General features: G+C 43.8%; 1 protein-coding gene across 6 annotated transcripts; it reads right to left on the bottom strand.

Annotated features, from left to right (window-relative positions):
* Positions 1-279: 279 nt before the first annotated feature.
* On the bottom strand, positions 280-21,560 carry nsd1b (nuclear receptor binding SET domain protein 1b). 6 transcript variants are annotated; one of them, XM_079356522.1, is made up of 25 exons: positions 21,457-21,555; positions 21,270-21,360; positions 18,564-19,450; positions 16,251-16,392; positions 15,933-16,105; positions 12,664-15,712; positions 11,573-11,685; positions 11,158-11,413; positions 9,553-9,653; positions 8,995-9,037; positions 8,495-8,739; positions 8,105-8,242; positions 7,660-7,783; positions 7,120-7,320; positions 6,851-7,030; positions 6,492-6,648; positions 5,950-6,155; positions 5,757-5,869; positions 5,352-5,498; positions 4,304-4,426; positions 4,074-4,190; positions 3,576-3,717; positions 3,350-3,456; positions 3,066-3,261; positions 280-2,841 (listed from the first exon to the last, which is right to left on the bottom strand). In XM_079356522.1, exons 3-25 carry the CDS (start codon positions 19,431-19,433, stop codon positions 2,120-2,122), a joined length of 7,665 nt encoding a protein of 2,554 aa, XP_079212648.1. In that variant the 5' UTR covers positions 19,434-19,450; positions 21,270-21,360; positions 21,457-21,555; the 3' UTR covers positions 280-2,119. The 6 variants fall into 6 exon arrangements, with proteins under 6 accessions (XP_079212648.1, XP_079212647.1, XP_079212646.1 ...); XM_079356521.1 differs by having other exon boundaries at positions 21,332-21,560; XM_079356520.1 differs by lacking the exons at positions 21,270-21,360; positions 21,457-21,555 and adding an exon at positions 20,458-21,188.
* Positions 21,561-21,804: the final 244 nt, after the last annotated feature.

Below are 21,804 nucleotides of genomic sequence, written 5' to 3'. Positions count from 1 at the left end.
AGAATGCTTCCTCCTAGGCTAAAAGGAAATCCTCTCTTCTCATCCCACCTGTTAGCAACACGTTTAAAGCATCTGGATGGTTGAATAACTAGATCTTCATGTTATGTTGAAACTGTGTGATGATCTGTTACTTCATGAATAAACTGCAGCAGGATTGTATAATATGTTAAATATACTGCATCATCAAGCAGTCATCTTTCTTTACAGCTCACAGTCTGAAGTGTTCCATGTAACTCTATGTCGGACCATTATCGCAAAAACAAGGCAGCACAATGATCATTTCATAACTTCTTTTTCTCATATATTTATATAGCGGTTGTTTTAACAGGTCAGTGGTTGAGATCTACAGGACATAATTACACTGGAATGAAACATTGCTCGTTGGACAGCTGTAAAAAGGCATTAGTAGGGACAATTGGCTCTCAACCGGTGCCAAACCATTCCTTTAAAATATCTCCACACGAATACACTCTAAGGCATTGGCAGATAACACACAGACAATATTAAGCTTGAAGACACAGCGAAACACGTGGCAAGAACAAACTGAAGTGCAAGCGTCATGGCAAGAGTTCGTCTCCCCTTCGAGTGTCTCACATCTGAACACAAGTCTTTCGTTTTTTCCCTCGAGGAAGCGTCAAGAAGACGACGGGAACGAGGACGCGAACGCCCCAAATCTCTCCCTCGTCTTCCTTTGTGCGTCACAGAACAGTTTATAAATAACGACTACTGGAGCAAAGGTAGTGCTTTCCCACCAAGAGGCAGGACCAACTTTTACGTTGGAGTTACAAACAGGGTTAGATAGATTGGAGTGTCGTATATGAAACCTGCAGTCCAACCTGTGTCTTTATGGAGCTGCTGAACTACCTGCTTTAATTTCCCAGCATGGTGAACACACTTTTCTCTTGAAAATCCACCGATTCCTCGACAGTCTGAGATTCCTTGTTTTGGCATGAAACGGTCATATTTAGAGTTCCCTTTATGTTGTTGCTGGCTGCTCCCAACTTTCAGTCCATAACTTTATTTGTCTCATCATCATAATCAGAGTCCATTTTGAAGAAAACTCAACGATGCAGTTACACACTTCTGAAGTCTGTTGTCTTTTGTCTGACTACACCAGGCAGCCAATCATCTGGCACTATCACATTTTTTGTAGAGGGTGTGAATTTGAACCACTCAGCTGAAGAAGCTCCATTTATTGATCTCAGAGGAACTGCTGAGTAAGGGGAATAAAACCTCATAAAACATCAAAAACATACGAGTCCATTAACCTCGGGGACAAACTGCAGTCCAAAAAGACATTAGTGTTCCAAATGGTGCAAAATCGAGCTGCTATGATCTCTCGAGGGACAGGGAATAAAACTGCTTTGTTAACAGATAAATACATGTTTTTTTTTAATCTAGTACGTTTTATATCCACAGCTTTCCACTGATCTCAAAGGCCATCCTCTGAGTTCAACGCACCCAGTGGAGGTCATCTTTGCAGGTTTCACACCTGACTCTTTTACCCTGCCTTTACAGAAAGCTACAGCTTGCTCCCTTTTCGAGCGTCACACCCACACTCTGTCCTTTCAGTGCAGCAGATAGAGAAACACTTTCAGTAAATCACATAAAGCTTGAAGAGATCAGCTCTCTGTCGTGTATATATGACACTTAAAATTGTACCAAAAGAAGAACCAGTAGGTGTTACTGTGGAACACGTGAGGATGAAAACAACTATATCAGAGTGAAATACGCTTACAAAGTTCTGAGTAGCAGTTTAGGATGCTGTTTTCTATGTCTAGACCTTTCATGTAAAGGTGCAGTCTGTCAGTGTGTGTGCAGAGTCACTGATAATGAACTGTTTGACTACAGCGAGTGTGCACAGAGGGCATTGAGAACTGAGGAATAACACGGACAAAACTTAAATAATACTCAAGAAATATCTGTCTTTTCTATATATGACTCTGTAAAGTTTTCAATCTTATTTATATATGTAGATAATTTACTTTTCCTTGATTTTCTTTTTTCCTCTAATCTCCCCCGAGCGTCCACCTGACCATAGAAACAGTGGCTACTTGAGTATTGTGATTGTTTAATCTTCAGCTGCTTCCCATGATTCATAAGAATAATCCACTGTTGGTCACTCCTCTTCCTCTTCTTCTTCCTCCTCTTCATCATCATCATCTTCCTCCTCCTCATCCTCCTCCTCCTCCTCCTCCTCCTCATCTTTGATCTCCAGGTATTCCAGCCCCACCTCATCCATCACCGCCTCTCCCTCCTCATCGTGGCAATCGGATTTCTGCCTCCGGACCTCGCCCTCTTCAGCTGAATCCTCCTCCTCCTCTTCCACTTCATCGAGCAGCTCGTCTTCCACGTCTAACACATCCCTCTCTTCCTCATACGAGGAGATGGGGGAGTAGTGAGGGAGGTCGAACACGTGCGGGCTGCTGGGAGGTTCAGAGCTGCTGGGTGGAGGTGAGGCTGGAGGCGCAGAGACAGGGATAGTGATGGGAACCGGGATGGAAAAAGCAGGGAGTGACTCGGAAGCGTTGATCTCCTTTCTCCTCCGACTGGTCGGGTTCAGACTGGTTGTAGTGTTAAGAGGGGCAGAGGGGATGACCGCCATGCCCAGGCCCGAGGTCAGGGCTCTGGTTTGGGGCGTGTACTCTCGGATCTCCCCCGGCTCCAGAGGTTCCGGTCCACAGGGGTCGTGTTCGCTGCAGCAGAGCTTCCCGTCCAGTTTGGAGATGAAGAGGAGGCCGTCACGGTGCTTGTTGCAGTACGAGCTGGGACACATCTCGCAGAAAGACGCCGCCTCCTTTCCACATATGTCGCACTGATGCCAAGGACATTCCCAACGACCTAGAAAGGAAAGACAGACCAGAGTCAAGTTTTCACGCGAAAGGAATTTGAGTAGAATACAAAATTTACAACAAAAAAAATAGACTTTTCCTACAAAAAGGGTTTTCTGAAAAGTGCTGTGACACTGAGAAACAAATAATCAGGCAGATCTCAACATGGAGACAAATGTCTGATTGGCTCCAGGTTCTTTCCCAATGATCTGAGGTCATCTGGTTATTACCGACCTGCAGGCCTCTTGGTGAGGTTGAGACAGTCGGCGTGGTAAACTTTGGGACAGCCGGGTCTCTTACAGGAAACCATCTGTCCTCCATCTCCACAACTGAAGCACTCGTCCTCTCGTTCTTTGGTCACCACCGCCTTTTTCTTCCTCTTGCCCCTCCTCTTGAACTTACGGCCTTTGTCATCGGACGGAGGGTTGTTCTGGTTTGGGGAGGAAAGAGGTTTGAAAAGTTCTAACTCGGGTGCTGAAAACATAACTGAAGTACTTCCTATGTGGAAGTCTTTTCACCTTTGGCCTGACACCAAGGAAGCCGCTGCAGTTTGGTGCTCCACATTTACACACGGTCTTCCCGTTCCCCAAACACTCCAGGTTGTAGTTGAAGGTGAGCTCAGTTCCTGAACAGATGCACACAAACAGGCTGCAGATTTGGATTGTACACACTGTGTTAACAATATTTAACAAAAAAGGGCCTGATCTTTGTATTAATGTTTCATCCTTAAGTGAGTCAGTGTACCTGCAGCAACGTCGACGAGAGCGAACAGTCCCACGCGGGTGTCTCCGCTCACCGTCCACTTCTGTGTCTCACAGTTGGGCTGGCAGCAGTGGTTCATGAAGCGGGCCTCGTTCCCCTTTGGCCCAGCGTCGATGATTCGATCCTACACACACACAAAGCATGAGAATACACAAAGACATGTAAGACACACAAGCCATCCGTCTTGTTTTTATTTGTTGGATCCACACGAACATGCCAAAGAGACAAAAACTGCAGTTCCTCGAGTGTCCACTTGAGGCTTCATTCAAAAGACCCGGAAATCCCGTACACACCACATATTAAAAAGTCAGACATTAAATATATAAAAAGACAGATAATAACTTCTCAGTTTAGATTCTGTTTATGGTTGAATTGAAAACGTGAATACTGTGGGAAGAAAATGGGACCCACCTGACTATTAAAAGGCCAAACACACACACATTAACACACACACACATTCTCTCTCTTTCTGAGCTTTACCTTGTCCAGTGTGAGCATGTAGAAGTTACAGATGTCGTTCTCCTGAGCGTGTCGGATCCTGGACCTGCACTCCTCCTCGTCAATCATCTCCCCGACGTACTCGCTCACAAACTGACCCTGAGAGACAAAAAAAATATCCATTAGCTAGCCGGACCCTCTATGTAAAAGTACTGGTAACAGTAGCAGAGCTGCAGTCGTTCGAGTACGATGGTTAAAAGTGATGTCGTTACCTTCTTGATGTCGTGGACACAGCGGAGCCCCCAGCCTCTCGAGAGCGTCCTGAAGATCTCCACCTGGCTGTACTGACGCTTTGTGAACGCCTGGTTGAGGCACCGCTCACCAGCCGGACAAACCTGCAAGTCCAGAGTCATTTTTTTTAAATCTAAGAAGGAAATGTACCAGTATCATATCATAAGAGGGGATTTTTTAACCCACAAACCCATATTTCATAAACAGTAAATTAAAAGTCATATGAAAATGAAATTGGCCCTTTTTGTCTTTTACGACTTCACTCTTTCAATCAACATTATCTTAAAAGCATGTTTTTTTAGAGATCTATAAATCCACTGTGCGTTACATACCCAGCACATAATTGCTCCCTAACAGAAGTTGGCTACTTGCTAGTGAACAAAGTCAAGTAATTAGCAGCATGTTAGCCTGATGTTTTTATCAGTAGTAGGTGGAGACCAAAACAGAGCTAAAACATGTGGAACCAGTTTGCTTCATTTATCAAATGAGCAGAAACATGACTCAACATGTCTGATGATGCCGGCGCGTCAAAGCTAATAGTCACATGTAATCATCTAACAAGCTTCCTGTGTCCGCTTTAAAGCTCAACTAGTCGCGTGTTGCTGCAGCTTGATTATACTGCCCCCATGTGGCCAAAATGTTAGCTAGTGCTCCTTTAACCCACTGGCACTTTTCCATCAAGATGGTGATCCATTGCACAACCTCTAAAACAACACACCATTTTGTCTTGAGATTTTTTTTAACTTCATGTAAAAAGGTTTGCGAAGATTCAAGGAACAAATACCTCCAGAAAAAATGTTCTATAGCCCCTCTGTCTAAGGCAGTATGGTGTTTTATTTTGCTGTTGTGAAGTAAAGTTACTCCACCCAGTGAGAGGGTTGAGATGGTGAAGATAAAGGATACAAAGGTACACATTGAATAAGTATCTTGTCACTTCATTGTTTTAGAAAACTGTTTTATAAAGCATTTACAAAGTACATAATGTTTGGACGTAGATGTATTCAGATGTGTTCAATGAAATTTCTGTACCTGCGGGTGGCATTCATAAAGCAGCATGCGATTGATGCACTCTGAGTCCATTCCACACGGGCTCTCGTCTGTCGCCTTACAGTTACAGCGCGGGATCTCCGATAGGTCGGCTGTAACGATTTGAACCTTTCCTATTGGTCGATTCACCTGAATGAGTCAGAAAGGTGGAAGTAAACACAATCACATTTCTGTACAATCTTTACCTTTCTGAAGAGGTGAAACGTGACACAATACGTTGACTCAAGTACAACTATATCAGAGTATTTCAGTAAAACTTTGAAAAGTATTCTGGGTGAATTCTGTAACTAGCACGGCCACAGACAAGGCTCGAAGGCTCTTCTTTTGAAAAACCTTGAGATCGAGCCTTCCTTCGACTGAACAAAGACAAAGAAATGAGGATGTAACCTTTATATGTTTGTAAGGAGGAGGCTTCCTGTCGTTCTTTCTGTCCTCTTGAAGTTGACGAAGCTCTTTCTCCGCCTGCAGCTCCCTAAATCTCAGCGCAGCCTCTTCAAGAGCTGAGGACAAAGATCAACATTTAGATAACTCAAACTGAAAACTCAACCAACAACATAAAGAATTACATGTGAGAACTTACCTTTCTTGTAGGTGGCATCAACACCTTTCCCCATCTTCTCTTTGCTGTTGGCGTCCACGTCCATATAAGGGAAGACCCGGGCCTGATACGTCCACAGGTAGTCATTCGATCCAAAGAAGTGAACAGGAAACTCCCCGACATCGTGCCTCATTCTTTGGATGTTCTCTGGGATCGTTTTGGGATGACTGACCTCCGCTGGCCACCACCTTCACACAAAAACACAGAAGAAAAAAAAAATCAGGATCAGAAATACTTCAGTAATCCTCAGTGGGAAATGCACATAAGAAGCAAAAGACTCGTCATGACTATATCTTCTTGACAAGTATCTGCCTCTGAAACATTTAAGCCAACTTTAAGCCCTGAGAAAAGTTTGGAGTATTTTTTATTTTTTTCTGGGAATATAAACATAAAGCCTTCAATATATGTTTTGGAGTTTTTTGGATTAATGTTCACTTATGGATGAGATCTACATTCTGTTTTGGTATCTCTGGTTGTACTTGAAGTTGAGCGGAGACAAACTGTGTCTCCAGTTAGACACTGACCTGTATCGGCCAACCTTCACCCACAGGATGTCTTTGTATCGAGGTTTCTTCCCAGCCTTGCAGTCGTTGCAGTACCAGCTGCCTTTTGGCATTTCCATTTTCAGACACTCCCGATGGAACGCAGCGGGACAGGACTCGCAGCACAGCAGACTGCCCCCTACAGCACAGGAGGAGGACAGCACAGTTTATAAAAACTACGAATCATGCGAAGTATTATTAGAAATTGTTTGGAGAGAGCCACATAGAAGTTACGCCTAATGTTAAGCCTCTGTAAGTGTTTGGTTTTAAATAAAAAATAACAAAAGACACCGGCTAGCAGAGTGCAGCTGAAATTCCTCCACATGTTCTTAAAGAAGCACCTTCTGTGCAGACAAAGCACCAGCTGACATTGACGTGTTCATGGTTCTTGACGCCGCGGCGGGGGGTGAAGTGGTTGGGACAGATGATGCTGTTGTTGGAGAGGACCACGCAGCCGGCGGCCATGCAGAGGTCGTTAGCATGATAAGCTACGGGGCAGCGTACACATCGTACCAGACGACCTACGGACAAACACACAGGATATAGTCAGAACAATGACACAACAGAAGTTCTCGCAGTGAAAATATCTTGAGCGTCTTCTTGGTTTGACCTTTCGAGACGGACGAGCTGTTGGGGTTGGTGATGAAGCAGGTGAGACAGACGTGGATGGAGCAGCGGAAGCCTCGGTTCACAGGTGCGGTCGGGGCGAAGCTGGCGATGCACTCCCCGTGGTAAAACTTCCCACACACAGGAATCATACAGCGCCGCACATCCTCGCCGCGCTTCTTACACACGAAGCAGGTGTGAATACCTGGAGAATTAAAATACATAACATCACCTTCCTTTCCTTCTGCAAAACATGTCAGAAAGTCATGAATTATTTCAGCCAACAACAGAAACTGAACTCCCTTTGGCCCTCCAATATCTCCAAAATGAATACATCAAAATAATATTTGGCCACTTCTAACAGTAGCTAGCTTTAGCATTAAAACTTTTACTTTAAGAATGACATGTAAACAAATAAAGCATGACACACAACGTTAATCTGTTCTGAATGAAGGCCAGGATTTAGGCCTCACTGACTCTCAGTATTACAATATCCTAAGTATGTCTCATCATTCATCAGCTTCGTCTTTCCTGTGTATTTTACCTGATTTGCACTCTGGACACACAAACTTCCCTTTAGGTGCTTCGGCCAGAGAGATGCAGGCGAGATGAAACGCTCCACAGCACTGACCCTCACAGAGCAGCAGCTCGCCCGTCTTCTCACACACCTGGGACAACCAAAGACATGAACCTACTTTAAAAACCAAAGTGTGATGATAAGAGGAATTCAAATTAATTTTGATGGTGAAGAGCTCCTGGTTACGTCACCAGAATTTCACTGGGGATCCAAAAAATAAAACATGGCTCTGTATGTAGTAGAAACTCTAAACTAAATATTCTCGAATTAAGGTTTAATGTGATGATTTTCTTCAACACTACTGAAGCTGCATGTTTTTTTCTGTATCACTATGCATGAATAAAAGAAGTCCTCATTTGTCTCCATCTGTTGCTGCTTTTGGACTCATCTTCTCCTCTCGGTGAAAACTCACCTGACAGATGTTCTCCTTCATGGAGGCGGGGCCTCCTCGGTCACCTATGATCTTCCTCGAGGGTAAAAGTTGGTCGTCACAGAGAGACAACTCATCCTTCATGGAGGAGAAACTGTGATCCAAGCTGGATTGTTCACCCTAAAAAGAGACAAAAGGAAGAGTTTCAGAATCGTTCCCTGGTTCGCATGGAGAGAATATCATAAACTTAAAAAGTGAGTGTTATTGAGGATGTTCCCTGTACTTTCAGCAAGAGGAGATCTGAGTCCTGTTATCACTTTAAAAACATCCTGATATCAGAGCACATAATAATCCATTTGCACATTTACAGCAGATGATTCCTAAAAATAATTCTTTGAAACAGAAGCAACAGAGACAGAGCAGTTGTCTGACCTCGGACTCTGCCGTGTCCTTTCTGGCCTCTTCATAGTCCTCTGTTTGAGGTGCTTCAGCGTCAGCCTCCGTCGTCTCCACCTGGGGGGCTTCAGGCGGGGTCGGTGCTTGAGTGGGGGGAGCAGGAGGAGACTCTGTCTGAACGGAGGCGGTGGGCGTACAGGTGAGAGTCTCTGTGCTTGTTGGAGCAGAGCTCGATGCTGTTTGATGTTTACTCTTTGATTTTAAAGACGGTGCTCCAGATTCTAGTCAAGAAAAAGAAAAAGTTGTGTTTGAACCATTTATCACAGAAAAGACAGAAAAAACTCAACAGGTTCTTGACGATTATTTAATAAAGCCAAAACACGAATGTGAATTTATCAACGTCTAATTCAAATTTAGCTTCTCTGTCATTTTAAACAGATTTTTTTCTTGTGAAAGGAGCGACACTTTTTAGTTTGGAAAAGCATGATTTGCTCGGTAGTGCAACAATATTCACTGTCGTGTGACGATTCACTGACCTGACTGAGCCACAGGATTTAAGGTGTTCTTCAGTGCTTTAACCTGTAAGAAGAGAAAATCAAAATCTTCAATCAAACATATAATCATCCGACAGGAACTTCCTTCATCATTATTGTTTGGTTTCCCTGAAACTTTTGGTCTCCTTCATCTTCACAGATCCTGAAACGTTTTGTTCCTCATCCTCACCATGGGGTCGGCAGGCGGCGCTTTGGCTGAACTATCATGTCAGTGAAAATCTTTTGATTTCATCACCTCATTTCTCAGTTCTTATTCCACGAAATTTAAATGTATTTATTTAAAAGGGTCGAAGCTATTAAACAGAGTTTCAAGACAAAGCATAAAACGAATGCGCTGCAGAGCTAATGCTAATGCTAATCCCACTAGTGTCCTTTGTTGTGCCTTTGGGTGAACAAACAGTAGAGTAAAACATTTGATCCCATAAAACCACATGAGGATGAAAATAGCTTAACAGAAGAGAATGAGAAAATATCCAAACTGGAAAAAACTCAACTTAGCTCTGTAATACAAAACTGCACAGAAACATGTGGAAGTCTTACCTTCTTCTTTGGGACTGTTGAGGCCTCGGCTTCCAAGCAGTACTCCAGAATCTTCTGAGTGGGTTTCCTCTTCCGCTTCCTCCCCAACACAGGAGCAGAACCTGTCAATAAAGAGTTCAATAAGAAGGCTCAGGTAACTGTGTCCAGGTCTTTTAAGCTTGTGACTTCTTCCCAAACAGATCTCTCTCCACTCTGACCTCACTGAAGTCCAGCTCACAGCGAGCTTTGGTTCAGCTGGAGGGATCAGTGCAAGCTTTGGGATGAACTCCATTCACTCCCATTCAAACTGGATGTATGCTTACCATGGTTTTATGTCACACAAATATTAAACTGTATACAAATGTTAGCGTACATCTTTTTTTAATCGGGTATTTATCAAATCAAACATAAAAAAGCTTCAATCAAATGAACACAGGCATGGTACTATTAGTATGTGTCTTATATAAATCGTTTCATGTTTGTGTGGGTAATAACAGAACTTTCTTTCATGATGTGTCTCCCACAACAAACAATAAACGCAGTTACACCTGTTCAGTAAGTCAGCGTGAGCGCAGACTCCTCAGAGGTTTTGGACGGCACTCTGTGGAGGACCCTCGATGAGAGCAAGCAGGCGGAGCGTTAAACACACTCTTCATCAAAACACTCAAGGTCTCCCTTTTAACAGAGATCTCTAAACTCAAAGGGACTAACCTGGATATAGAAAGATTGAATACAACTAAAAATACACATCTTTTTATTCTTTATTTTTAATGTAATATAATCACGAGTCTCCAGTGCACATCATTTAACACAACAGTTAAAACCCAATAAAACGCGTTCCCAGTGTGCTGAGGGAGGCCTTGATTAGCCGGCACAGAGCCATGAGCTTAAACCTCATTCAACATTGAGACGACAGGAGCAACGTCTATAAGTGAGGCCTCATAGACATGTGATGCAAAACGATAAGATACGATACACTTCATTTTCCCCTCGGGGAACTGTGTCTTGGAATCCAATGCTGCACACACCGAGCTGCCTCTTCAGTAGAATCAATACATTAAAAGAAACAGAAACAAACAACAATCCACTTGTAAACAGAGAGAAATGCAAATCAGTGTAAACCACAAACAACATCCAGTGCATGTTACCAACAGCGCACAAGAAAAAAAAGAACACCATGATGTTATGGCACAACCCTTAAATCTTTAATAATCTACTGAGTTTTTAAAGCACGTCACTTCACATTGTGTGACTCTGTATCGTCCGCCAGCTCATTCTCAGAGTGGAAGATGTGAGACGAGTCGAAGACAAACCTCTCTGTGCCTGAGGACAGAGCGTTCATATACTGAGTGGAGGGAGAGCTCTTTAGTCCTCCCCATAACCGCCATCATGGCAGGCTTTTTAACTTACCAAATATCAGAGGAGTATGATTGTGATAAGAGTGGACTCATGCTCAAGTGTTTTTTTTTTTTTGGAATGAAATGTTCAACAGTCTCATGAGGATGAAATGTGTAGATGTTTTAATTTTTTCACATTTGCCTCGAGGACTTTTTCTCCCACCTACATCAGACTGTTTCATGCAGCTTTAAATTGCATGCAAAGTTGCAAAGAGAGAAACTTTCTCACCGTTGTCTTTGACGGGCCCCTCTGACGGAGAAGACTCAGCTTCAGGAGGCGGGGTCAGTGTGTCAATGGAAAGCACTGGAGCCTCTTGGGGAGATGTGTTTTCTGTCCTGGAAATTTGTAGTTCAGCCGGCGTTGTTGCAGCTATTTCCTCTGGAGGTGGAGTCTGTATTTCAGGAAGTAATTCCACTGGTGCGTGGTCGTGCGTGTCCTTGCCAAATTCTGGGAGTTCAGACGTGGATGTAACGGGCTGAGAGGCCTGAGGGAAGAAATGATGTGAGTTTACTGTTAATCTGTGATAAGAGCTCAATGTTTGGCTGTCAGGAGTGAAATGGGCTGCTCAATGCTTCCTTTCCAAGCACATGTATCAACACATAATTATAAAGTTACAAAAGTTACAACTTTGTAGGATTTTTACCTTTCCAATTAACTGGAGAGGCTTTTTGGTTTTCTTCCTCGTGGAGAAAATCTGATCATACTCTTCAGTCCACTCAATCAACCTCTTACTTGGTTTTCTTACTCGCTTATGAGCTGGAAAAGATTTACAAAGAAAGATCATCGCTTCTTAATGAATGTATTGCATCATTTTAAATATCTGTTTGTGTCTACACTGTTTATTGGTCAACAGATTTTTTATCTTAAGAGTGTAATTTTCAACTGCTCACCTAATACAGGCATGTATTTTTATCTGATTTAACTTTAGCACTCATTAACACCAAGCACAAAAGAAAAATGTTTTTTCCATGGACACAGTATTCAAGTGAAAGTATTTCAACCACCCTGAGGTCCAGTTTCTTTTATTTGAACTGTTCGTAGTAGTAGAAGAGGTTCACTATGAAAATGTATAATGACAACACCAGACTGTGCTTTAACTGAGGATAAATTAGTTTTTTCAACTGTACTAAAGATGATTCAAAGCTGTCTATATGAAACTCTAATTGTTGAAAGTGTACCTGACAACAGCTTCAAAATTAAAGCTTCGGCATTGATACGCCAATTAAATAGCAGGTATCAGAGTCCAGTTTCTTCATACTTTATTTCCTTTCCAGTTAATTCCATTTACTGCAGCAAACAAAGGGAGTGAGCATGGCCTGCTGCAGGCCTCTACAGTACTCCGGTGTGGCCTGATAGGGGGGAAGAGAGATCTGAAACACTAATAATGTGACTTTGGAGGTTAGACCAGTCGTTAGCTTGGAGCAGTGCTTCATTAGTGTTGCATAACACTAAAAATGGGTCTTCACTAATCCCTGATAGCCAAGACGCTAATAAGATAAAATGTGCTTAGTTTTATCAATGTAATTGGGGAATATGCTTATTGTTTGGGAGATTAACTTTTAAGTAGTATTGGCCAAAATGATAGATTTCTAAAATCTGCACAGATCCTCAGCTCCAATGAAGCCACATGTACAATGTTGGTATATCATATATACACTAGAATGCATCTGTTGTTTAACATCCATGAAAAGATCTTCGCCCCATCTATCTCCCACTTAACAAGACTGGACTCACCTCGAGGTGGCTTGTCACCCTCTCCAGCTTTGTGCCTCTCGAGACTCGCGTTTGTCTTCGTGCGGTCGGCAACGAGGCCACTCGACTCTTCCAGACCCAGTGTAGAGTTGCACCCTGTCGGCTCCAAAGGCACCGTGTTTTGTAGATTCCCATTAAGTCTGCCCCACCTTTTCTCCATCTCCTCAACTACTCCTCCAAGACTCCCACTCTGCCTCTCCCAGCTGCGGGTCTCAATGTCCAACGGGGACTGAACTCTTGATGAGCAATCCGCTACTGACGAAGAGTCCCTCGCAGGTAAGGACTCCAGTCCTGGGAAACCAGGTCCAGACCTGGCAGGATGACAAGGCACTTTGCGGTTGGCTTTCTTCCCCAACCCCCTTCTGTTATAGGATCTCTTTGAGGTTTGACTAGTGTTGATATTTTCTGTTGTTTTAATTTTGTCTGGACTTGAATTAGAACGCTTATTGACATTTTCCAATGGTCGATCGTGGCCTGCGGGTTTTGGTTCCCCAGGCATCACTAAGGGTTCCTCCTTCACATGAGCACTTGGGGGCCCAATTTCCAATTCTAAAGGGGTCCCATCTCGCTCCCTAGTGTCATGCAAGTCCTTGAGCATCATGAGAAAAGTGCTGAACTTGTAGTTTGTGTCTGCTTTGAAAGAGAGGGGTTTACCATCGCCATCATTTGTCAGGGACTGGAAGGATACCTCCTCCACGTTCTTTAAGGCATTCATAAAAGAAAAGGGTGAGGATGGAGAGGATGAAGAGCATATATCCATGGACTTATCTTCCTTCTTGGCCTTCACCCTCGAAGTTAGGGGTATAAAGTCCATTGGTGGAGTTGACGATATTGAAAGGTCTTCGTCTTCACTCTTGACATCTGATTCAACTGATTGAGACGACCTCAAAGGGGAGGTTTCAACGCTAGAAATTGTGTCCTGATTGTAATCAACATTGTCTTTACAGGGAGATTTAAGTTTGGCCCCTGGAGTCAAGGAGGAGTTATCCCCAGATTGGCAAACAAGGTCCTCCGCTTTTCTGCTCTGTTTCACGAGTTCTTTCTGCTCAGCCTTTTTTTGGGCCTTTTCACGCTTCTTCAATTCCAACTCCTGCATTGCCTTCAAGGCTCTGGTCATCAGCCGACTGCTGGCTGGGAGGTGGGCAGGCTGCTCATCAGGAACAATTTTATTCACCTTATCTGGAATTTGCTTTAAATTCAGGACAGCCTTTTTGGATTTCTCAGGAGACAGGCTAAGAGGCACAGGAGCATTCCTACTTAATAATTGTCGCTGCCGATGGAGTGGCGGAGAAGTTGAATGAAAAACTGTGCAAGAGATGGAAGAAATCTTTTTCTTTGAACTGCTTAACTTAACGTCAGAGATCAGTCTCGTTATATCAGAAGTTGACGTCTTCTTACATTCTAATTGGTCTGATTGGTTAGAGGATGACAATGTCTTATTGTTTTGGCTTATATCTAAAACTGGTATCCTTTCTGCTTCTGGGCAACCTAACCCATCAGTAGCACTTACAACATTGGACGCATCAACAGATTTCCCCCGTGACGATTCTGATGAGAGACGAAGAATACCTGTCCAGCCACTTGCTTTTAACTTTTTAACAGAGACCTTTTCTAGTTCTGAACTGGTTGCCTTATCTGTGGAAATACTTTCTTTGCTAGCCACGCAATCTGAAACTTTAGATAGTGTTTCAGTTACTTTCGTATCTGCTGTTTTTTCTTTCTTTGCACATCCAGGATCTTCAGTAGGATTTATGGTTAAACTTGAGTTCAGGAACTTCTTTCCCTTTATGTCCTTACGTATTAATTTAACAAACGGCAGCCTACACTTGGAGACCAGACTTGCATGCTTTTCTAGCCTTGCTAATTGGTCAATATTGTCTGTATCTAAACTCAGGGATGGTTGCTTAGTGGTTTGTTTTTCTTCTTGGTCAGTTATTCTGTCCGTTACCTTTTTAGTAGTCACAGTTTCTGTTTTTTCAGTTGGACTGACACTCCTTGGACTCTCCGATAACCTAGATTGGTCATTGGGACTGACATTAGTGCTGGGCTCTACAGCCTTTTTATCACTTGAGCTACCAAACTGGTCAGATGCTGCTTGAGTCAAGATATCACTGGTGTTACTGGCTGTCTGTTTGTCTTCTAAATGTAAAGACTTGTTAGAGGGTACACTGCTCTCAACTGGAGTTGAGGATTTTGGCTTGTTTGACATCCCTGTCTGGTAAGCAGGAATGCCAGCTGTACCAAAAGACCTGGTTTCAACTGGAGCGCTTTTACCCGTCAAGTATTCTGATGGTTCTGGGGGCAGATTTGTTTCAGCAGGCGCCACAGTCTTAGGTTTCTCCAATAACACTGACTGCTCAGTGGGCCCACCACTTGATGAGGAGACACTAGGAGCCAGTGACTTTTTACTGATAACAGATGAGCTCTTTTTCTTACAGGGCACTTTAGAAAAAAGAGTGCGGTCTGGCATTGGACTGGTTGTTTTGGGTCGTCTGTCTTTGCCTGATTTGCTGAACCAAAGACCACTCTGAATCTCTGGCTGCTTCTTCGCCTCTTTGACAGCTGTCACGGTTGGCTGAGATGGAACCAACTTTTGCTGACGTTCAAGTGCTTTAGGACACAAAATCTTCGGGACTGAGTCAATGTCAGAATAAGGGCACTCTCCATTGTCCTTAGCTGACTGATCAGGACTATTATGCAACGTCTTTTTGGAGTTTTTCTTACTTGTGTCCTTTGACAATTTACTTGGTTTCTTCTTGACTGATTTCTTTAAAGTGCTTGGTTTTGCTAGAGTTGTTGTTGGTGATGAAATGGAACCATTGGTCATCAGCGATGTCTCAGAGGGAGTAGGGGAAGCAGAGGTGGGAAAAGTTGGAAGTTGGGACTTGCTCACCATCTCTGGTGTTAAGCTGTAAAGTAAGGTTTCATCGATGAAGGAAGAAGAGGAGGAAGCCATTTTTGGTCTCTCTTGTAAAACAGATTCAGCATCAGCCACACTTGAATTCCAAGAGTCCTGATAACGCTTTGCAATCTGCAAAAAGATAAAGAAAATTATTGCTAAATATTTAAAAGCATATGCACTTACAGAATTATTTACCTCCAGCACCATTGTAATTTTTCTTTTATTATGGAGTGTAACATAAACATTTTTAGGTTGTCTGACCAAATTGTCCCCCAGCATTGATGATGAATTAAACCAACTCTTTTTGGGCATGCAAGTAGTGATCCCTCATTCATAAAACTGTAATTACAGTGCATTTGATGTTCTGTTCCCTTTTCTTCCCCCTCCGGCGCAGTAAGCAGAGCTGTTCATATTCAAAGCCACCATGAAAAGGGTTAGTAGCTTTGTCCTCCACCCAGGTAACCTCCGCGGGCTCCCCAAAGGTCCTAACGTGGTAGAGTCGACAGGGTCGATCACTGGGCTCTAAGACAACAACGAACATCAAGCAGAATATCTTTCAACACAAAATCAAAATGATGATGAAAATAATCCAAAGATCTTATTAAACTGCAACTCATTTACAATGTAGTGTCTGAGGAACAGTAAATCAACAATGTTTCAGGCCCACCTTTCACTCTGTGATAGAGTCCCTGTGTGGGGTCAACGATCACCTCACACGGCCACCACGGTCTTCGGTTGAACTTTGCCCAAATAACTTCTCCTTCTAAAAACTTCACAGGTGGCAAATGCTTTTTCTTGACGCTGTTCTGCTGACAACATGACAAGGAAGAAAAAAACTGCGATTAGACGTATGAAATGACAAATGGTAAGTATTTAACAGGATTTATGTGACCTTGCTTGCCCTGTTTAGGCCTCTGTGAGTCTTTGCCTAAACTGTTGTGGCAGGTAAATGTAAACCACCTGTGAGAATGACTGAACACAGGAAAAATCTGGTCCTAATATTTGCTGTTGTTAAGAGGAAAATCTGTCCTCAGACATAAGCGACAATTTCAGTACTCAGTGCTGAGAAAAGGCCAAAGTTTTAAAAGTTTTCTATATGCCATATTTGTGTGTTTATATTATCATCAAAACACTGTTCCTTAAAGTAACTGAACTGAAATACAAATAGCAGCCTGCTTCATCGATCACTTTCACTCAGTTCAACGATACAGAAGACACAAAAAGAGAAAAACTAGTAACAGTGTGTGAGTAAAATCACCTGGCATGGTGAGACATCACCACAGTATGTTGTTTAATTTGTTGGTGTGTCATGTCAAACATAAAAAATGAATGAAAATATTGTTTGCCGTCTCTTTTCCAGGTCTTATATTAGCCTCTTTAGTTCCACAACACCTCCACACACAAACCACACTTGGGTGGCACTTTTTGCTCCAAACTATATACTTTGTGTGATTGGGACTAACCGCTCACAGCAGCAGGTCGAGTGGACTCACGGGGTACATGAACAGGCCTGAGTTATGGCTGGCATGTAGCAGGACCGGCCAGAGGACTGACGCTGACTGCTGCACTGATGTTACTGTGGCTGGCCACTTATTCTCTTTCTTGCCAGGAGTCAGGTAAGGAAATGTAAAAAATCAGTCTCATCTATGAGTCACTTAATAAGCTACACCCCATACTGTTAGGTTTGTTAAAGGATCAAAACAAGAAGCAATGGCTAACAGTTAGCATGCAGATCGGTTAAGTGTATATAAGTCAGTAATTCGTTTTTAAAAGGCAGCAAAAGCCACAGAATAGGATTAGATTATAGGATAACTCTCGTTCAAAAGGGTGCTACAACATTAGCTGTACAAACCACTATCATACAGTTAATGCCACGTTTTCACAGACGTGATGTGAGAGCTACAAATGGCAACAAAACTGAACAAACTTCTGAACTGTGAAGAAAACGAGGGCTGAATATAACGTACTTATGAAAGTGATCTTTGAGATGAACTAACCCGAAGCTCAAATCAGCAAAGTAACAATAATAAAAATCATACCAGCACCTGTGGAAGAAACAACAATGTCTGCTCCTTGGGATTGTTTATATCGTCAGTGCCATCAATAAGGTCGTTGTCTTGAAATTTGACCAAACCTCCAGCTACTGTCTGTAAAGCCACGATCTGTCTTTTCTAGGTGTAAGGACAGCGTTTATCATTCCTTGTCTTACACCTAATGAGCAGAGATACTGAACTACATTATGTTAAACACAGTTTCCATATTTGTTTGTATGATTTCAATAAACAGTTAAGTGTTGCGATAGGAGTCACTCGCATTGGTCAAATACTTCCGCCCAATGCCAACAGACCGTGGCTGAAGTTATGGTCCACTGTTTCTTTAGCTGAGACTTGTTTTCATTTTGGAACACTGGAACCACCAAAGTAGGTCAGATCAAATGTTTGAAAGTTCATGTGTGTAAAGTAGCAATAAAAGTGCAGACACATTCAGGTGATTATCTGTATGCAAAGAAATCTCAAAACTAAGATTTGTTCAGGCAAATGCTGAAGATTTGAGGAGCCTTTTTCCCCTTTTGGTTTTTAAGGGCCCTGTGGGTGTGATCTGTTCATGGATAGTGAAGATGGTGATCTCCTAAAATGAAGTGTACAATTCATTCAGACTAGATTCATAGTTAAGCGCCTGTTAGTTAAGCTTTAACTGAGAGCAATGTTTGGTGCAATCAACTAAAAAGAAGTGTTGGGGAGAACCTGAACTGTAACACTGAACCAACACCCATGAGAGCCGTGTCCCTCTACTCCTCTTCAGACTGCTATTTCAATCATTACGCTTCAAGTCATGGAGGCATGACTTGTGTCTCAACTCTGTCTCTCTACTACCGAAAAGAAAGCTGTATGGTGATCGTACTAGGTTGTGGATATTGCTTGTGAAACACTTCAAAGCCATTTATGACAATCAAACTTAGGACAATAAGGGTACAACTTGCCACTGAAGGCCTTGAGAGACTATCATCAAGCAGCAACAGCTCGGTGTCGCTCTCCCACTCATCTTCCGAGCCGTCCCAGTATCTCCTGCGCTGACCTGACGACTGGGACCGGGTGACAACCTTAGCACACGACAGGTTAGCATCCTTAGAGTCTGTATTTAAATCCTTCGGTGTCGACTGAAGAACTTTTCCCACACTTTCATGTTTATCCTGTAGGCCTCCCGCAGGTGACGCGGCCTCCTGCTCTTCATCATTGTCATCATCCTCAAACAAAGATGACTCAAAGTGGAGGAAGCCATTAGCGAAGGGGCTGTTGCTATCCAGAGAGAAGGCTGGGCTTGGCGGGCCTGAAAAACAACCCTCAGACTTTTTCTCCAAGACTGCAGAAGTGCTCTGGTTGGCTGCTGAAAAGTCTGTACTTCCTGTTTGGGCCGCTGGCTGTTGTTGTCCAGATGAAGTCCTACCTACACTCTCCCCTCTGCTTGTACCAGAATAATCACTGCTGGCGCAATCGGCCCAGGCGTCCCTCTCCTTCCCCCTCTCCTTCTTACTCAGCCCCCACTCCCAGCTCCTCTCTGGCTCTCTCACCGGCAGCACCAGGTCAGGCTGGCTCACCATAGTGGTGAGGTGCTGCAGCCTTCTGAGGGGGCTGTAGGAGGAGGAAGAAGAAGAAGAGGAGGAGTGGTCCCTTTGTGTGAACCCGTAGACGGATGCATGCTTGAGGGAGGAGGCGGTGGCAGACATGGTTAGGCCAATCTTGTGGTCATGGCGTCTGGAGGAGCTGGAGGGGGCGGAGAGATCATGGCCTGGTGTCAAAGGGCAGCTGGACTGATGAGTCTCCCTGCCAGGGCCGGTATACAGCCCACTCATGCTGGCATGGTTCCTCCCTGAAACATAAGCAGAACATGTTCAGAGTGGAGTCTATGTCGAAAGGATCAAACAAATGATAAAGTTCGGTCACAGTGAAATATTAAACGGTGTATTTGTCACACCAAAGCTTATTATAATTATCTGCAAATACTCTTAAAGGCTTCAACTAATTACTTGTTGAACTGTTTGATTTTAACCTGTCATAATATTCCTTCAATAGATATTTATGGCAGATTGTTTCTCATACAATGGTCTATAATCCATCAATAACATGACCTAAAATCAGCTGGTAATGACACATTTCTAAGAGTGACCTTAACTGATGGATCTATTCAGGTATCTAAAACAACAACACCCTGCCTCCATGTGAGGATAAAACATTCAAGACTCACGAACGACGAGCCGATCGACCTAATGTGACATTTCTGGAAGAGATTCTGCGCAAACCCCGCAGCCTCACTGTCGAGCCTTTACGGAAGAATTATCGCGATATGATGGAAATGAATGACATCAAGTACGATAAGGTCAGCAGCCTGTAAACTGACACACACAAACATATGCAATGTGTGCAACCCGCAAAGAAGCCAGTGAGATTATCACAGCGCGTCATGAAGAAGAAAAAAAAATCCACGCGACGTAAACACGCCGGCGCTGTAACCACGAGCTGGAAATAAAATGGAACCGTTCGTGCGCGCGCGCGCGTGTGCATGGGCGTGTGTGTGTGTGTGAGTGTGTGCATGTGGACCTCTTAGTGTGTGCAAGTGCATGTGTGTGTCTGTGACTGTGTCGCTCCTTGCTCGTGGATTTACAGTGTCTTCATAAATGCACGAGAGAGATACACAAACGCTCTAACACAAAAGGAGACGACGACACATGACAAGTTCACCTACACAAACTGACACACACACTGACTCTCACACACTTCCACAGGCTTCCCCTCCGACAGATGCAGGCTATGTGGACCAAACAACAAAAATCACGGAGAAAACGCCAAATGACACGGGATCTGGCGCGAGAATCTTACCATTCCAGTGTCGGCCACCTCACACGTCACCCTTAATCTGATCATTTTGGCGTTTAAATGTGCCAATTTCCAATTTTTTGAAAGCGGATGAGGAGAGTCCCAGCGGCAATACTACTAGGCCTGGATCCTGTGAAACGTACTCACTCACTCCCCCCTCCAACCTCCCTCCTCCCCCTCTCCTCCCCCCTCCTCCTCCTCTCTACATGCGCTAAAGCCTGGTCCAGCGGCCCCTGGAAGAGAAATTCAGGCGTGTGGTGCTCCTCTGGCGACACTCCCCCCTTTCTGCTTTAAGATAACTACAACTTTAAATTCTCCCGTGTTTGGATTCCTACTCTGTTGAATGGCTGTTTCCTTCCTGCACACTCTGCCTGCCTGCCTCCTTCAAAGTCAGTCTCTTTCTGCCGTGCGCACTGCCAGGCGTCACCACTGCCTCCCTCCCCAACCGGTCCACAGCATGGAGCACACAGAGGTGGGCCGTGAGTCTCTCATCAAGAAATAAAAAGGACAATCTGGAGATGACAATCACCGGAAAACGAACCGGACAACCAAAAACGACACCTTCAAAAAATCGGCCCGCCCCTTTTCTTAATTACAAGCATCAATAATTAACCTAAAGCAGGCTGCCATCACCAATCACCAATGACATGTCACATGCCAAACTTGTGCCAACAACTTGCATCTTTGACACTACCAACCCGGTACGCACATGCGCCTTGAGAACGGACAATATAAACAATTGGAACTCGTTCAGTAATGCCCCCTTTGAAACGTTACATATGAAACAGCTCTTGAAAATGGTGCAAGCAGGCTACCCGGAAAAACAGGCGGGTTTCCTTTCCTGAGACGAGTTGCTGTGTATTCTCTGGCTGCTCACCCGGTTCCTTCAAAATGGAGTCCTCCAGCCTTTAGAGGAGGAAAAAAAAAGCAGGCCACAAAGTGTTAATATATGCTCGATATAAAGTTCATCCAGCCACGGAGAAAGTGAGCCTCAAAGCGCACCTCTCCTGTGTTCTGGAGGTGTCAGTGGAGGCTGTTTAGTCCTGAATCCCCCCCTGTCTCGACAGCATTATATTCTTTACATGTTATGCCTCCCAAAGTCACTGTCTAATGAGCGTTTCTGCCACGATAGGGGGGACTGAGGCACACTTATCCTCTGGTGTGTGTGTGTGTGTGTGCGTGTGTGCCAAAACGCACACTTTATAGCACAGCCACAACATTCACTAAATATAGGCTTCAATCGAGATGAATTTGGTTGTTGGTTTTGTAACATATGAGGGGGGGAAACAGACACGGTCAGCTTCCCTGTTGTGGAGAAACGAGAGGGTGAAACAAACTGCAGCTCTCGGC

The sequence above is a fragment of the Symphodus melops genome (assembly GCF_947650265.1).
Source record: "Symphodus melops genome assembly, chromosome: 11".
Lineage (NCBI taxonomy): Eukaryota > Metazoa > Chordata > Actinopteri > Labriformes > Labridae > Symphodus > Symphodus melops.
Note: the sequence above shows the minus strand (reverse complement) of the source record. Positions and strands in the feature narration are given on the sequence as shown.

What these genes read in the sequence shown, in the direction of transcription:
- nsd1b (XM_079356521.1), bottom strand. Translation starts at nt 19,433, where the DNA reads ATGAGTGGGCTGTATACCGGCCCTGGCAGGGAGACTCATCAGTCCAGC. An exon ending in GTGCTTTGTCTGCACAGAAG is followed by an intron (nt 6,649 to 6,850) that starts GTGCTTCTTTAA and finishes CCTGTGCTGTAG; the next exon opens with GGGGCAGTCTGCTGTGCTGC. An exon ending in GTGAAGGTTGGCCGATACAG is followed by an intron (nt 6,156 to 6,491) that starts GTCAGTGTCTAA and finishes TTTTGTGTGAAG; the next exon opens with GTGGTGGCCAGCGGAGGTCA.